The sequence below is a fragment of the Ambystoma mexicanum genome, chromosome 9 (genome assembly GCF_040938575.1).
Source record: "Ambystoma mexicanum isolate Mex_15411 chromosome 9, UKY_AmexF1_1, whole genome shotgun sequence".
NCBI lineage: Eukaryota > Metazoa > Chordata > Amphibia > Caudata > Ambystomatidae > Ambystoma > Ambystoma mexicanum.
The window spans coordinates 631,577,702-631,592,421 of NC_090931.1; the positions used below are offsets into that span (position 1 = coordinate 631,577,702).

A 14,720-nucleotide genomic window follows, 5' to 3' on the forward strand; every position below is an offset into this window, starting at 1 on the left:
GGCCAGAAGCACAAGCTGTGCTGTAGTGGTTTCGAGCGCATACTTGATGCTGGGTTATTTAAACCGCAGAGCCAGCTGACAGAAGCGGGATGCTGGCTAGGAGAATCTTGTCCTCTCGTTAGCGACAGAGAGACCGGTGTGCTGTTAAAGGGTCTGTGGAACCAACTGGCTCACGAAGGAGGCTGAGGAGAGCAGACTGGAGGAGCAGGTCCCCTGCAAGGACGCCACGAGAGGAAGAGGAGTTGAGACTTCCTGGTGTACGCAGGCACCGAGTGGCAGCCTGCATGCCGCTCGAGCATCGAGGAACCCAAAGTAGGCAGGCGGGAGCCGCAAGGACATGGAATCCACAAGGCAGAGGCGGCAAACCTGGGAAGAAGGAACGGGACAACAAAGAGCCACTGTAGGCTTACCGCGTGAGAACCGACACACGCCACAGAGAGCCAGGGAGTCCACCTAAGGGAAGCTGGGACACTGGGGCATGTTGGCAACCCTACTGAAGTCAAATCAGAGTAAATGAAGCATATGAGAGGGAATGGGAGACTCAATAGTTCTTAAAGAAATATAAGGGAGGAATACAAAATATTGTCAAGTTCACAAGCGTGCCCAGTGAAACATATAAGAATGTCCTGGCAGGAGAATATACCAGGCAGATTCAAGTTGCAAGTGTGTTCAGTGAAGCACAGAATTAAGTCCTGGCAGGAGAGTACACAAGGCAGATTCAAGTTGGACAAAGTGTAAAGCAAATTACATGAGGGAATCCTGATAAGGATACATCAGGTATAGGGGAAGAAACCAGGCAGGAGAGTATACCAGGTATCGAAAGACAACCAAGTTGTTTTGCATACAAGTTGTTTTGCTGACCAAAATAAATTCAAGGAAAGCTCATAATCTTTAAAAGTTTAAAGTAAAGTCAAGATAAATCCATGGGAAGGGAGTCATCCCCTGGAACTGTGAACTTTATCCATGTGGAACTTTTGTGTTGGAGTTACACTTTTTCCTTTTTGAACATTTGTGCACTTTTCAAGGCCAAAGACATTCTCCTTGGAGTTAATGTATAGAGTGTGAGGGCCAGGATAGTACATCGGACACAGGAAGATTTTGCTTTAGATACCTTGACATTGGACCGACCCTTAGGTTTTGTTTCAGAGAGGGCACACCTCCTAAAATAGGGAGAGTGAGGCATTTTTCAACCCCTTATTGTTTCAATAAACGTTTATGGCCAACACCCTGTGTTCTGTGTCTCATTCCTGGCTCCTCACATCAGTTTGTGCCACATATTGCCTTTTCCATGAATTTCAGTATCCCAGCATCAAGGAATCCTGTCCTGGAGCAACTTCTATGACTGCGACTGGAAGGATGCCTGTCATGAAAAGGCCTGCATCAGTGGTTTTTGCATTTCTTCATCAACAGAGGTTGCATCTTGCAACTGCACCCGACCAGAAGAATCATCAAACTCGCAGCTCCTGGGCACCACTCACTGGAACCAACAGTGGAAGATTGAGCCCCCAGCAACCCCCAGACGATCCACAAAGTCATCTGGAAATTCTGAGTATGTGAGGCAGGGGGTGTAAACACAGTGTATCTGTCCCCCTGCCCTCCATAGGATAACATTTTGGAACAAGTACCTTTTGTCTCCTGATTTCATTCCTCTCACCTTTTGCTCATCAAACCTGGTTCGAGTATTCTGCCCCTGGAATAGCCTTGCCTCTGGAATACAAGGAAACACGTACTTACCCGTGGTAACATTTTTGTAGAATTTCTGAACTATCACTAACACAAGCTTACTGAAATTACATACAGAGACTTCCTACTGGTGAGAAACATTGTGGCTTCTGTGACCTTTGGGCAAAAGACCCCATTCATTTTAAGGGTTGGACTTCTTAAGAGAGGGTGTTGTCATGTGATCTGTTTCCATCATTGACAACATCTAAATTACTTACCTGCTTTGCTAACTAAGTTATTTGATGTATATTTCAACCTATGGTGAATGTGTATATTTGTATTATAGAGTGTTGTGTGATAATACTACCTGTTAGATTCATTTCCAGTGTGTTCATAAGGCCTATTAGAAATAATTGTATTTTTATACTTGACTGTCTCAATTTAATTATTGTTTACTATACTGTGTGGACTCATTGAGGGCCCCTAACCCCACTCACACTCTCCTGAGGGTAAGCTTTGACTTCTTGTTCACGTACCTTTATTGGGTTTTGGCAAACCTCTGAGTTCACGATAACTAAGGTGGCCTCCTAAAATCTACCCACCAGGCCAGATTCGAGAAATCATCTTTAAAGTAGACCCTATGCCATTCGATTTCAGGATCCTCTCAGTTGGGGTAGTGAGGTAATAGCAAGGTCACAGAACCATTCTGTCCTGTGTTTGTGTGTAAAGGGGTGCGAATGTGGATTGGAGAGTGCAGGTCAGTTGACCTTATTCCTTTAGAGTCCCACTGGGTATGCCTAATCATCGAACAGGACACAAGAAGTCACCCCCAGGGAATGAAGAGGACAAAAAGTCCTTGGACTCTTTGTTTCCTGCTTGGCCACCATTTGAACACTCATCACGTGTGGGGGAGAGGTGGGTGCTGAATTAGTATTAGAATTAGCTAAATTGTAGTTGACTTGAGAACAAATGTTAAGGCCAGAATCCCTAATTCTGGAAAAGATACTCTTGGTGATACACATGCGCCAACGGGGGAGTTAGACATAGTAGAACAGGTTGTTCCACGCCAATGCATGAAGTAATCCAAACGGAGATATTCACCATTCCACTCACATGTATCCCTCTGTTACCAGAATAAACCACAGTCGCTGGAATGCTTCAGCCCTCCCCTGTCCTTGGGTATCCCCCTGGCACTACCAAGAGTCCCCAAACAAGGGGCCAGCATGGCTGGTTTTGATGTCCATGGGACCGGGATGGGAGAGGGGTAATAGAGCTTGCTGTGCCACCAAAACTATATATAGAAATCCTAAGGGTAAACCAGAACCACTAGGTCTACAAATCAAATGCTCCATCACTTATATGCAGTAACATCCACTGGAGGAAGGTGACTGAACTTACAAAGAAGTACAAGTTACCCACCATGATGACTCTTGCTCTGGCAATCCTTCCTCTGGACAAAACCACCAACTGACCTCTTCCTAAACTATAACATAGGAAAGAAAGAAGAGGATAGAGATGAATGGAGTTTGTGACCGTGCTTGCATCCTGCACTCTCTTTATTTCAATTTTTGATTTGCAAAGAATATTTTGATAGATTGTCTACACTTGGCTATCCCAGGACCCTGCCGGAAAGTGAGACTAAGAACTACCAGTAAAAGAGTCAGTACGGTAAATAACTTGTACTTCATTTGTTTTTCAGAATCCCATTTGCTCCTGCGGAGGCATTCCGAGGGGCCACTGGAGAACATGCCTCAGAAGCTGGAGTTGGTCTTTGAGAACACAAACATCGTCCTGTCCATGAACAGTCAGCAAAGGTTATTTTATGCTTATGCTAGGAAAGTGGGTTTGGGGGAGGAGAGATCCTGTTAGATGGGCTGCTTTCTATTAACCCCGATACAAAGGGAAACCTAGTCAAAAAGAGTACTTGTGTGAAGGTAGAAGTATTCGGTTTGGTGACTGTCTATTTCCCACTCGCTGTTTCTAGCACACCTATGTTTCTAACTCTTTTCTCATATTGCACTTGTGACCCCAGTCTCTGGCTAAATCTGGTGACCCTTTTTTTGTGCGCCAAGTCTCATTAAACTAGTCACTGCACTATGTTTCCTGTATCCAAAATATACATATTTCATGTCTCATGACCCTGGCCCCCCATGTATGTAGAACGCAGTTGTGTGTGTCCCATTTATCGTGGATGTATGCCTATTGCTCGAATTAAATGGCTCAAATTATTTTCTTTTTTTTTTTTTTTCTTTGCAAAAAGGTTTTACCACAGAATGAGGGGGTAGAACTTCCCGAGCCCCCGTACCCTCTCCGCACCCCATCCCCACCAGTATGCCTGATCCCAACCCACCATCTACATTTTAGTAGTAGAATTTGAGGGGTGGCGGGGAACAAGCAAGATACATTTAAGCAGTTTTTGGTTGAGAAATAGACCCACTACCCTTCTACGTATGTCTTTTGCTAAAAAGAAACAACTTCTCATAAATCTCAATCCTACCCCATGCTCCAGTGATATCTGGCTGTGTTCGGTCTCTGGCAACCCTTTGGCTTTTTTCTCAATCTAGTGACTTTCAGGCAATGTGTCTTTCTTGGAACTATGTTCGCATACAGCATTTATTTATTTTTTAGCTTTATAACGCGCTCACACGTACAGGTGCTGCATCAAAGCACCAGAGGGGGAAAACAAAACGGGAAATTGAGTACAATACAATCCTGCGACCTATATACAAGGAATAGGAAGTGTGGGACAAGGTTTCACGTCTATGGAGTCTCATTAGTTACTGTTGGTATCAGAGATCTGAGCCGACATTTGGAATACATATTGTGGTTGATGCTTTTGCAAAGGCATCATTGAACAATAGAAAGTCTCGCACTGTTCGGTAATTGATATCACAACTAACATTAAACAAGTGGATGTAGGAGCAAGTCAAATTACCTTTCGCAGGGCCAAGGCAGTCAAATTTGATGTTATCAGGTAATGGCTAAATGTGGCCGGAGAGTGGTATAGTCACAGATTTAGTCATTTGGGAGAAGGAAAGGCCTTTCCTGCCTTTTCATTTTGCAGAAGGAGGACTCGCCTGCCTTTGGCCTCTCAGGTGATTTTTGTTTTTTAATTGTGTACCTCGCGCTCGGAGCGCGTTGCCCTCCCACCCCACACCCCCTCAGCCACTTCCGTGTTTCCCTCTTCCCTCCTGCCTCCCAGCCTGCCCCCTCCCCATCCTGATTGGTTGCCTGGCGCTCTTAGCTGACTGTCCCTATGTAGCCCTCTGCCCGGCAGCCCCTTTGGGGCCCCTAGGCAAAAGGCGGCTCCCTGACTGGCGGCTCCTGGTGGTGTCTGCAGGTGTCCTCAGGGGACGCCTGTTGCCAATTGCCACCCTTGATCTACGGTCGGGGTTCCCCTGCCCACTGTGTCCACCCGGTTGACCCGCTAACCTTACTGTGATCTCACTCGTTGCAATTATGCACCGGCAAATATTTAAAAATTGCTTTGTGAAACCTAGGCCTTCCTCCCTCTCCCTCTATTCCGGGATTCTTCTAACCTGTGCATGATGTTAGCTCCGTAAATCTGAGTGCTGACATCCTGGCACACTGCTCAACACCCTGCCTCTCACTCCAGGCTTGCCGACTCTAACGTCCCCTCAAGTACCTCCACCTCTCTCCTTCCCACCTACTCTATGGTGCTCTCTGTCTCTCCTATCTTCTCTAAACTGCTTCTCTATTGACTATCCTGCCCTCCTCACCAAATCTGGTAGGAAGAAGTTTCCAACCCAGGCCTCCTTATCGCCGACACCTACACCAGTGCCTCCTCTAAGGAAACTCTCACCGACATCCTCTTTGTCATTCCTTCGCCAGAACAATGGACCCTTCACATGGTCTCTGTGCTCTCCCCTTTCTCCTCTTCTCCCATTAATGGTGGCACCCGTTGGGACGCCCTTCTGGCCCCCTTCCATTCCTCTAAGGTCATCATTAACGCTTACTTGAATGGGACCGTCTTGGTCCAAGGCCCTCAGGCCAACCTTCACCTCTTCGACCGAAGCTTTCTGCGCCTCATCAATTTCCTTTCTTCTCCTGCTGTACCCTCCTCCCTTTCTGTGGCTAACTCGTCTCCCTTTTCTGCCTCCAGCTTGGCTACCTTTCCTTCACCTTCTCTCTCTGCCCCCTCTCGGGCTCCTTCTACACCTTCGAAAGACGTACCTCTGAGCTGTACCCCTCCTCGGAAGTCCTTCAAGGATGGCAACCTTCTCCATATTGCCACTCTAAACTCTCACTCTGCTGTCAAACACTCCTCTGATATCAGCCGCCTCCTGGAAGAACTTGACCTCGATGTCCTCGGTCTCACCGAGACATGGTTTATGGCCAGTTCTGTCACTAGCTTTGACACGCTCCTACCTAACGGTTACAAGATCCTCTCCGTGCCTAGGCCCAACCGCTCTGGAGGGGGGTGTAGCCCTGATCTTCCCCGAGTGGATTCCTGCCTCTGTCACTCCCACGCAGGCCTATTCCTCTTTTGAATGCCTTGTCTGCAGGCTCGCTCTCTCCCCTAGCCATTCCCTTACTGTGGCTACTATCTATCGGCCACCTGGTCAGATCTCCTCCTTCCTCTCTGAGTGGGCGGACCTCTCCTCCTCACTCCTAGCCTCAACCACTCAACTTCTCCTTCTTGGAGAATTCAACATCCACCTGGATGCCTCCTGTCCTCCCTCTGGACTCTTCTGCGACCTTTGCGACTCTCTCTCACTCACTATTCTCCCCTCTGGCCCAACTCATTCTGCAGGACACACTCTGGATGCCCTGATCTCCTCAGACCTTCCCCTCTCTGTCCCTCTCTCCACTCCTCTCTCCTGGAGTGATCACTTTCTCCTCTCCTCCCACCTCACCCTCCCTACCCCCCAGGCCAAGCCACCTCCAGTACTGCCACCCACCTTCTCGGTCATCCGACCCATGAAGCGCGTGTCAGTTGAGGCTTTCGCCGCCATCTTCTCACATCCTCCTCCCCCTATGGCTGACTCTCACCCTGACACAGCCCTCTCCATGCTCCACTCTGCTATATCTGATACTCTTGATAATCCCTGCCCCTGTCATGAGAATCCGCCTGAAGTCCAAAGCCAAGTGCAACTCATGGTACGACTCGGATCTCGTCACCCTAAAACGCAAGTGCAGGGTGGCCGAGAGGAAATGGCGTGCTTCGTGTACATCCTTTAACAAACTGGCCTGCCACCTGCTCCAAAGACAATACCGGCTCTCTGTCCTGACCAAGAAGAGAGCCCATATCCAAGCCTGCATCTCTGCGGCATCAAACAACTCAGCCGAACTCTTTAAAGTCTGCAAGGAACTGGCCAATTCTGCCGCAGTCTCTACCTCCACTATCCCCTCCCAGGCCCTCTGTACGGCACTGGCTTCTCACTTCATCTCTAAAACTCAGGACATCCTGTCATCTCTCTCCTCCTATCCCCCACCTCCCCCCACTCTCTGCTCCTCCTCTGGCCTCTCTGCAGCCACTTCACCTCCCTCCTTCTCTGCCTTTCCCCTGTTCTCCGCAGACGAGGTTTCTAGACAAGTCCGATCTATGAAAGTCTTGTCGAAACAGGTTCACCCCTGTTCCTCCAAAACAATCAAGGACCACTTCGACTCCCTGGCTCCTGCCCTGGCTGTTTTCTGCAATCACTCCTTCGCCACTGGAGTCTTCCCATCCCCTTGAAGCACTCCCTTGTGCACCCTCTTCTTAAGAAACCCTCTGCCGACCCCTCCTGCCCGGCTAACTATCACCCAATCTCCATCACCCCCTTCCTGGGCAAGCTCCTGGAGAAACTGGCCATCTCCCAGCTCAATCTCCACACTGAATCTGTTGGTTGTCTTCATGACCATCAGTCTGGCTTCAGAGCTGCCAGAAGCACGGACACTGCTCTCCTGAACATCCGTGAAGACCTGCTCTCCACCCTTGCCTCCAACACCCCGTGTGTTCTCATATTACTTGATCTCTCCTCTGCCTTAGACACGGTCAACCATGCCATCCTGCTCAACCGTATCCGTGATAACCTGGGTATCACTGGTCAGGCTATGGCGTGGCTGACTTTCCTCTCCGACCGACCCTCCCAGGTCCAACTTGGGTCTTTCCTCTCCAATATCTTTGTCTCTACCTGTGGTGTCCCCCAGGGATCTAACCTCTCTCCCTGGGTGTTCAACCAATACCTGGCACTCCTTGCCCACCGCATTGCCGCTCTCTACCCCAACTTTCAGTGCTATGCCGACAATACTGAGCTCATTTTCAGGCTACCCTCGGCCTCCGCCTCTCCTTCCCTCATCTCTGACTGTCTGTCTGCCATCCAGGAGTGGTGTGCCGCCAATGACCTCTGCCTTAATGCCAGTAAGACTGAGATTCTACTCATCGGCACACCCACTCCCTCCTTCCCTGCAGCTCTCTGGCCGGCCTCTCTTGGCCCTCTCCCCGCTCCCACCTGCATGGCTAAAAACCTCAGGGTCATCTTCGACTCCACATTCTCCTTCTCTCCTCACATTTCTGATGTCTCTAAGAAGTCACACTACCAGCTGCACCTCCTCAGAGGTATTCTTCCTTTCCTCTCCTTCCCCCAGAAGCTCACTGTCTCCATGGCCCTGGTTCTCTCTAAGCTGGACTATTGTAACAGCCTCTATCTAAATATGCCTGCCTCTACTCTCCGCCCTCTGCAACTTATCCAGAACAGGACTGCGAGACTTGTCCTTGGCCTCAAGCCCAGGGATCGTATCTCTCCAGGACTGAAATCTCTGCACTGGCTCCCAGTGGCTGCGAGGATTAAGTTTAAAACCCTCTGCATTGTCCACAAGGCCTTCTGGGACCGGGGGCCAAAATACCTTCAACGCTCTCTTCCTAAATATCTTCCTTCTCGACCTCTCGCTCTTCCAGCTCCAACTCCCTCAGGGTCAGTCGCTTCTCCAAGCAACGAGTTGGTGGTAGATCTCTCTCTCTATGGCAGGGGCCTCCCTCTGGAACATCCTTCCTGCCTCCCTGAAACCTGAGGAGAACCATCTCTGGTTCCGGAAGCATCTCAAAACCTTCCTCTTTGCTTCTGCTTTCACTCCCCCTCTCCCCTGTTGATCTTCCTGACAGATACTGCACTGGATACCTGGCCTCCCTTCTGACCTTGGGCCCAGGCCCGCCAGTTGCCTACCTGCACTGCCTCCCTGGCAACCCCTGCACCTGGTGACTGTTTTCTGTATCTTTACAGTCCCCCTACCAGCACTTATGTTCTGCACTTACCATACACTTGCCACCCGCTGGCCGTTTTATTTATCTTTTTTATTGTATTATCCCTTGTACTGCACTTCCCCCCCCCTATTACTTCCCCCCGCACTTTTGCCTTTCCCCTTCCCATGCACTTGCGCGATCTGAATGACACCTGGCCTAGTAGGATCGTTGTCTGTCTTCCCTTTGTCCCCCCTCCCTTGCCTCGTCGCGCCTTGAAACACTTGTGTATAGGCGCGTTATAAATACCATATCATATATCATTTGGTTAATGTGCTTAGGCATATCTGGGTCAAATCTTTTTATGAAGCCACATTTTCACATTCCTTTTGAACATTTTGAAAATATCCTCTTTTCAGAATTGTAGGGAGGTTGCTGCAGAAATTTGGACCCAATACTGCAGTGGATCTCCCTCTATGTTTGTCTTTTGAACCTGGGTGTAGTTATGTGAGATATCACCTGTGATTATTTTAGCAGTTTTTTAGGTCAATTTTTGTTTATGTAAGAGTTCAGGAATTTAGGAGCATTGTTGTAGAAGATTTAAAGGTAATTATGTTTGTTTTGCTTTGCACCGGGAGCCAATTGAGTTTTTTTCAGACCTGGTGAGATATGGTCCTAGCCAGGGATGGAGCCCCAAAGTAAGATGAATTGCTTTATTTTGGATACATTTCAGTTTATATAGTTGATTTTTGGTTAGTCCTAGATAGACTTTTACAATAGTCTAGGCAAATGAGGACAAAAGCTCTGGTCATAATCTTCTATGTCTTACCCATGTACAGGACAGTTCACCTAAGGAGGAGGATGTGGAAATGCAGTTTCTTTGGAATGTGATTATAGTGAGAGTTTAGTGTCGAAAATGACACCTAGAGGCCCGTTCTGACTGGGTGGGTGCCGACCCCACGAGGGGTTGCCATTTGAAAAGTAATTGTCCTGGGATTGAGATTCCAAAGAAGATATCCCATTTTAGAGGCACTAATGCAGAGATAATCATCTATGGTCCAAACCTGGATTCTTTGGAGGTGGTCAGTTGTATGCTGATTGTTATCAGTTTCCAGGTTCAGTCGTACCGGAGAATCATCTGCATTTAATTGGAAAGATTTTGAGAAGTGTTTGATAGTGTCTTTTAGAGGTTAAATGTAAACAAAGCAGATTAGATGGAGCCATGGGGGTGAGTACACTTTAAGGGGGAAAATGGTTGATGTGAAGTCTCCCATTTGAACCTACAGGGTGCGATTGTCAATTGTAACTGGTGATCCACCTCAAGGTAGTATTGCCATTTTCTCCAATCTGAGCTTTTAATCCCTGTGTTAGTGTCTGATGGTTGACTGTATCGCAGGCAGGTAATACCCAAAGACGTTTGTGTACCTCTTAAATAGGGGAGGCTTCTCCAGGAGTACAACGAAACATCTAGCTTTCTTCATAGAATGTAGCAAATTCAGGAACATTAGGGCAACTAATGATGCAGCGATTTGGATGTTTGTCATATATCCACGTGACACGAGCTTTAGCACTTTTATTCCCCCCACCATTCATTGTTTTTGCTTTTGTCTTTTTTGGATTATTCACCTACAACCTTTTTTATCTGGCATTAACATGGCTCTTCCCACTTGAACATCTCTGATCAGACACCTGAACTGGACAATGAAGCTCATGCGCCTTCTGCATGTGAGGGATGAGGAGCAGTTGCCTCTACGCAACTTCACCAGCACTGCAGAACTACCCCAGATGATGTCCGACCTCCTCTTAGAAGGTGAGGGGAAGGAGAATAGGTTTCAGAGCGGAAATTAGGTTGAGTGATGGCTGCAAAGTGTGTTGATTTGGGTGGGGAAGCGGGAAGAGTGTGAGGAGACAAGAGGGCGGAATGTTGGGTGCTAAGTAGATTTAGTAAAATGGGGATGTTGGTGGAGTAGGGGAATCAAGTGGGTTGAGGTGTAAAGATGGATTGTGAGGAGTTAAGTGGGTGGAGTGAAAGAAAGTGGACTAATTCACAGAAGTGAAAGTGTGAAGATTGTTGGAAAGGAAGCATAGGTAACTGCAGAGTAGGATTTGGCTTCTTTTGGAATGAGTGTGCAAGAACATGACAGAGGCATGTAGGGCAAGTGTCTCGAGCATACAAACTAAGTCGGAGCTTAAGGGCAGTCGAATTTAAGAGCAAATGCAATGGAAGTCAGGGGAGTTGCTATTTCAAGAAAGTGGTAGTGTCCAATTAGATGCATGGGGGATTTTCTTAAGAACGTTGAAGGGGTCATTGTAGGGAAGTTTTATAGCTTATAGCATGGGAGGAGGTTGTCCAACAGATAATTTGGTGCAGTTCCGGTACCTATGTCTTTGGAGTCGTAGAAGGGTAATGATCAGTTTAAGGTAGGAGGTGAGAATATTAGGAAGAGCAGTGAGTGGATCAACACATGGTAAAGAAAGTGTGTGGGGCATATACAGAGTGAATTACCTCCAATTTCTCCAGCAATCATACAAACATTTTTTGTTTCTCTCCCTCATACTACCACAGATGGACTACTCCTGTCCCAGAGTCGCCAGAGGATTGTGTGCCTGAATTCCTTAAAAATCAGTGTGCAGGTTAATGATTGCTCTTTGTGTGCATTGCTCCATTTGCATCATCTCTCACCATCCTTACTTTAGCCTCTCCTCTCTTTCTTCTTTTCAATTCCCTACTTTTAACCTCAGACCCCTTCCACTTTCTGATAATTTACCTTTCTTCCATCAACATTTTACACTCATTCTCACCATCCTTATTGCCTCTGTTTTTCCTGTATCTCTTTCCAATATCTGTTCACTCTCCCTTGACTGACTTTCTATTTTTCTACCTTCAAATTATTTCTCTCGCTCTTGTTTGCTACGTCTCATCTGTATTCATCATATATTCTTACTTGTCTGTGTTTTCCCTTAATTTGTTTGTTCAACCGTGTTTTCCATTTCTGCCTGTGTTGTTCATTTCCATTTCCTTGCTTGCATCTCTCCCTCTACATATTCTTTCTTATTAATTTTCACCAGCTATACTTGCGCTTCTCGCCTCTGTATCCATGTGTACATCACTCCCTCGGACAGACATTAACTGCTGTTCTCTGCTCCAGGTTTCCTCCATTGATGTTACTGGCACGGTTACCCTGAACACTGGTATAGTTCACTACCGCCATCAGGAGTTCTCTCATTGGTTGAACATGCTTGCGTTGGAACGCCAACGCCACCAGATGAATCCACAGATGCCGGTGAGAAAAAGCAAAAAGTGAGTATGATTAGCCCCTTAAAAAATATATAACAAATGTGAACATTCCCTGCAACAGTGCTTCTGGGTGGGAAAGCAGGTTCATTATGATGGAAACATTTGCTCTCCTGCATGTTCTGTGGGTGTAGAGAATCTGTGTAAGTGGAGCATCTGTCCGTGCGCATGCATCACACTTAATCGAACATATGCCATGCCCCAACCAAAAATGTTGCGTACCCAAACCGGTTAATTTGTGTATGAGCTACATTTGGTGTTTAGCAATCTCTGACATCCCTCTGAAAGAGTTGTCAGTTCAGAATGTGTCCTTTTCATAGAAGAAGCACCTTCTCAGGTTCTGTAATCTGGTGGCATCTCTACCTTGTGTTTTATTTCAGTTTTCCACAGATCCTGGCTCCCATTATTATCCGAACTACCATCTCCAGCATTAATGTATCTGTGCAGCTGGGCGATACACCTCCCTTCGCCTTGGGATTCACCTCTTTGTCCTTAGGTAAAGCACCTTTACTTTTTCAATGTTTTTCCTGTCTTGTATTACAATATTGTTAGCTTTAACACACAACATATTCACAGATGTGCAGTCTCTGATTGGTTCTGAGAGAGTTTATTTATTTATTGATTTTTTTTCATTTGTTTAGCACACTAAACCCTGGGGCATCAAGATGCTTTTGCGGAGGCATAATAATAGTTGGCAGAGGTAGTATATACAATGGACGTATTCCCTCAAAGTCTATACAATAGATCAAGTTGCTCTGGGTGAAGAGCCACATTTTCAGGCTTTTGCAGAAAGACCAGTAAGATTGATCCGCTCTCAGAGACGGGGGTGACATGTTACACAGTTTTGATGCTGTGACCGGAAAACTGGAGCTCTGGCTTTGAGCAGTCTGAATTTTGGTAGAATGAATCGGTTCGCGTAGGCAGTTCTGGTTAGTCTTGATGATTGGGCCTTGGTGAACTTCTGAACAAGGTATCGCAGGGTATCCTTGGAGTGTCAATTGTGGGTGATGGTTAGTGTTTTGAATTTGATCCGTTCTTGACTGGGCAACCAATGAGCCATTCTCTTAGTAGAGGAGATGTGCCCTCTTTTGGGAAAATTTAGGGCCGAATGGAGGCCATTGTTTTGTATCATTTGCAGTTAGTGACTATTGCGCTGGGAGGGGCCGGCTAGCAGTGGTCCAGTCTTGTGCCTATGACAGTGCAGGCAATGGTGAGGCGACCGTTAGTGAAAAGGAAGGGGTTGCAATGATTGATGAGGTTGATGGTGTGGTCGGCAGATGAGGAGATGGCGCTGACTTGGGCTAGAGAGCAGCGTCTAGGTGGACTCCCTGCATTTTTACAAACTGTGAGACCGGCATGGTTATTCCATCTATTCAAAAGGAGGTGTATTGTTGGTCAAGGTTTTTTAGTACCACGGACAGACCAACTATTAGTAGCTCGGTCTTATCGTCATTCAGGCAAAGGGAGTTGGTTGCCATCCATGCTTTAATGACCTGGTAGACAGGGTTCAGCTTCTCTGAGTCATGGGTGTAGTTTCCAGACAGTGGGTGGAGGATCTGAGTGTCTTCAGCATAGTTGGTGTAAGATATGCCAATAGAGTCAAGGAGGTCACACAGGGGTTTTGTGAATATGTTGTATAGTGAGGGGGAAACGTAAGAGCCCCTTGGGGGTACGCCGCAGTAGATAGGTGCTGGTGGAGCGCTCGCATTTTCCGTAGACTCCGAAGGTTCTGTCCTTCAAGAAGGAGGCAATCCACCTAGTGGCTTCTGGGGAGGTGGTGGTAGAATATGCCAGATGCTAATAATAGCATGCCATACGTTAATAGATTTTGCAGCATTAGCTTTATCTGTGATGGACTAGAAAGAATGTTGACCTAGATCATGGAAGAGTTGAGATTTAGTGTGTAATGTTAATTTAATTGGGTAATATGTCAAGTGGTGTAGAAATCAGGGGTCCGCTAACAATAGAGCTTACATGCTGTTGGATCAACCTGCATGCAATGTTATACTTTTACAAAACGGAGTGCAAATGTTAAAAGTAAAAAGGGGCCATTTTGCTCTGTTTCATAAAAACTGAAAATCCCCCCTGCAAATAATGCTTTGCACACTGCATTTACAATGTGTTCCTATGGAATCTGCCTGCTTCTAGATGGTGGTTACAACTGGTGGATCCTATGAAAATTGGTTCCTTTTATGCTTTCATGAAAGTCTCATACTGGCGTAAAAATGGGTGTCCTTTAAAGTCAGAGGAGGAATGCATGTTGGGAATGTTAATTCCATTTCTTCTCTGCTTACAAATGGCTAAAACTTTGCTTTAGCGCCTAACTTTAAAAAAACATTTTCTTTTTTATTAGATTGGTGGGTTTGACTAGTCAAACCTTTCACACTATACACAATTCATCACAAATTATTATCATTATAATTCCCATGATATATGAAGTCGTTAATTCACACAATACAAAATTCTTTACATTATGTTACCCTTACATTTTTTTTAATACATCAAATCCTATTAATTTCATTCATAAAACAAATGTACAATTGTAATATTCTCTACGCGTTCTATAGTTTTAGATATTCAATT

The 14,720-nt window shown here is 46.4% G+C and overlaps 1 protein-coding gene across 2 annotated transcripts in view; it reads left to right on the top strand.

The window, feature by feature from the left end:
• BLTP2 (bridge-like lipid transfer protein family member 2) overlaps nucleotides 1-14,720 on the top strand; it is a 1,026,973-nt gene that overhangs the window by 341,462 nt on the left and 670,791 nt on the right. For both annotated transcript variants that reach the window (XM_069615333.1, XM_069615334.1), the window contains 5 exons: nucleotides 3,362-3,476; nucleotides 10,528-10,652; nucleotides 11,409-11,476; nucleotides 11,992-12,143; nucleotides 12,518-12,633. In XM_069615333.1, the coding sequence (XP_069471434.1) occupies nucleotides 3,362-3,476; nucleotides 10,528-10,652; nucleotides 11,409-11,476; nucleotides 11,992-12,143; nucleotides 12,518-12,633 (576 nt within the window). The remainder of the gene's footprint in view (nucleotides 1-3,361; nucleotides 3,477-10,527; nucleotides 10,653-11,408; nucleotides 11,477-11,991; nucleotides 12,144-12,517; nucleotides 12,634-14,720) is intronic.